General features: G+C 43.4%; 1 protein-coding gene across 1 annotated transcript; it reads right to left on the bottom strand.

Annotated features, from left to right (window-relative positions):
- Nucleotides 1-987: 987 nt before the first annotated feature.
- On the bottom strand, nucleotides 988-1,962 carry LOC141993448 (G-protein coupled receptor 35-like). Its single transcript, XM_074962991.1, has one exon. It carries the CDS (start codon nucleotides 1,960-1,962, stop codon nucleotides 988-990), a length of 975 nt encoding a protein of 324 aa, XP_074819092.1.
- Between the last annotated feature and the right edge of the window lie 1,004 nt (nucleotides 1,963-2,966).

Raw genomic sequence — 2,966 nt, forward strand, 5'->3', positions numbered from 1 at the left:
ATCCTGTGTGCTGCAATTTAGCCTTAGAGACCACAACTCCCATGATGCCTTGGGGGAAAGAGTGAGACACTTCCCCTTCCAGGGAGTGCAGGGAGCGAGGCGGTGGACTCCATTTTGGGAAAGGAGCAAGCTTGCTGGTGTGGCGCTCTGTCCATACCAGGAGCTGCTGCTGAGAGCCTGCAGGGGCTTTGACTTAGATACATGCCACTGATTATTATTATTATTAGAATAGCTTTATTCCTGGAGGTTTCCAAGGCACACCATTGAGTGTCTACAGGGGCCAGGAGGTGGAAGCACTGCCAAATTTAAATTCCTTTAGGAGTAAAGGGACTGCAGTAGAGGGGTGGATAGAGGATTCTCACCTATTCAACATCACCACTGGGGTACTCAGGATCTCCTTGAATGTCAACAACATCAGGCGCCCAGGCACACAGGAAAGGGGGGTTACACCAGTATTTGACTAGTGTTGGTTATAATTCTGCTAATTGAGATAAGCTGAATTCTGATAGCAGCTTCAGGCTTCAAATGTATACTGTTTGGCTGAGAGCAGCAGGAAGGAAAATAGCAGATTGTAAATTATGCAAACCCAATATAATGTGAAAGATACACATCTCAGTATTTACATTTTGCTACTGCATCGGTTTTATTGTAAACACGTTCACAGCAGTACAAGAAACTAACTGACCCTTATACTGATGCAAGAAAGCTTCCTGTAGTTAGCTGGTTAATGCTGTATATGCAAAGGAAATCATGGCAATAATAAAATACGCATATGCATAGCTTCAAAGAGGGACATTGATCCTGACTGGAATCTCAGTTACATTGGTGTAAATCAGAAGTAACTTTGTTGAAATCACTGGAGTTGGAATGCTGTAAGACGAGTACAGTATAAGTGAGATCAGAATCAGGTACACTTTGAGGAAGTTTTTGTGACTATTACCCACGATAATTACAGATTTTATGGCAAGTCAATGGAGCTATGACAATTTATATCAGCTGTGGATCCGTCCCTGTATCATGCATTTTTTTGTGATCACTTAGTGCATTTGTGGTTATGGTTTGGCTTTGATTTGATCTAGACTTCAGAGATTTAAAAGGGGGTAACAGAGAAGAAGCTTCCTGAAATTCCTTGGCTACAAAGTAATAACAAAGTGTATCCAAACAGCAGTTACAATTTGCTACCCACGCAGCCCCACGAATAAAAAGGCTTGCATTCTGGCGTAAAGAGCAGGCAGCTCCAGCTGCGTCCATTGCATACCTAACAAGTAGCCCGACATTAACAGGCAAAAAACATATGATAAATACACTCAGATTCATAGAGACAATCCAGAGAGCCTTCTGGATTGATGTTTCCTCAGGTGGACTCATGTTCTTCTTCATCTTCAGACACTGGATGACTTCAATAGAACAAAAACTCAGTATTATTAGTGGTATAAAAAACCCCAAAATACCTGACAACAGTGTAGTTAGTGCAGGTTCACCAGAAGTTTTCTGAAAGCACTTTTCTTTAGTAAATCGTGGGTTGAAGTATGCATAAATTATTATTGTTATCCAAAGAAATCCGCAGCTAACAGCTGCCTTCAGTGGGGACCTGAAACTCTTTGCTTTCAGGGGGTACTTAATTGCAATGAATCGGTCGACTGCTATAAGGGTGATGATATAAATGCTTACAGGCATGTTTGTAAAATATATAGTCTGTATGACATAGCACAGTTCATCTATGGGATGTCCAGTCCTGTAAAAATACACAATGAAAGGCAATGTGAAGAGCAGAAAACAGTCTGCAATAACCAAGTTGATCATGTACACTCTGGTTTCTGTCCATTTTTTCAGCTTGCAGCAGAATACCAGAAAGGCAATGACATTAAATATAACTCCAAAAAAGACAATTGGGATGTAAATAATCAATTGTAAAAGGTTAAGATTTTCTTGCACTGTGATGCTGATGTTGTTGCAGTTCATCCTGATAAGTAGTTCCTGCAATGGAAGAATTACGAGCTGTGAAATACAACAGAACACACTGGTGATTAATTTACAACTTATTTATTCTTCTAATGTTCACATCTTGTAGGGGCCTAAAATCCCTCAGACATCTAAGTTTCTGCCACAAAGCTGTCTCAGCCCTGACACCACTGCACGGCTAACATGCTGCTTGGAGGCCTTGAAGCAGAATTTTCAAACTAGGCAGGGGAACATGCTTGTCTTGTCAGCAGGGCCCAAGCCTGTTGGTGTGCTCTGAGCATGCTTGAGCCTGGATACCTGGCAGACCCTGCAGGAGGAGGGCCAGAGATATAGGCTACCAATTGGTGTGTGGGCAGGCGGGAGTGGGGGGCAGCAAAGCAATCACACAAAACAGCTGGGGGCACAGGGAAATGCAGGTCAAGTGTGAGAGAGGTAATGAGCATTACCAGGAGGCAGAGAGTGAGAGAGACCATTTCAGCTGCTAGGGCATGGGTTACTGAAGAGGCTGACCTTGCATAGGTGCCTAACTCTAGATGAGCGTCTGTGGCTGAGCATCCTGAGTGGCACGAGGTGCCTATCTGTGGCTTGTCAGGCAGGTGCACCATGTCAGCCTCTTAGGCCCCTCTTCGTGTCCCTTTCCTCAGCATTTAACTCCTAGCTGGCTTTTAGACAGCTCCCTGCTCAGCTTGCTGGCTTCTAAGGATCCCTTTCTTAGGTGCCTAGCTCTGCTGTCCAGACATTGTCCAGATCCAGAGAGAATTAGTAATTTAGATTGCAGTCTTTATACGATGCCAGCACTCCAAAGCCAGGTAATCATGGCCTATAAAAATTAAGGACCAAATCGCCTTACAGTTTTCATTCATTTCCCAGGTAAAACTCCTCACTGAAATCAATGGGTTTGATTCTCAGTTATGCCGAGGCTCCTTTACAGTGTTCTGGCAGTGTAAAGGGCCTTAATACTAATGCAAATGTAATTTGGTGCCCACTTTGAGCCCCTTTACACT

Source organism: Natator depressus, chromosome 9 (assembly GCF_965152275.1).
Source record: "Natator depressus isolate rNatDep1 chromosome 9, rNatDep2.hap1, whole genome shotgun sequence".
NCBI classification, from domain to species: domain Eukaryota; kingdom Metazoa; phylum Chordata; order Testudines; family Cheloniidae; genus Natator; species Natator depressus.

Coding starts and splice junctions, on each gene's coding strand:
- LOC141993448 (XM_074962991.1), bottom strand. CDS start 1,962: ATGAACTGCAACAACATCAGCATCACAGTGCAAGAAAATCTTAACCTT.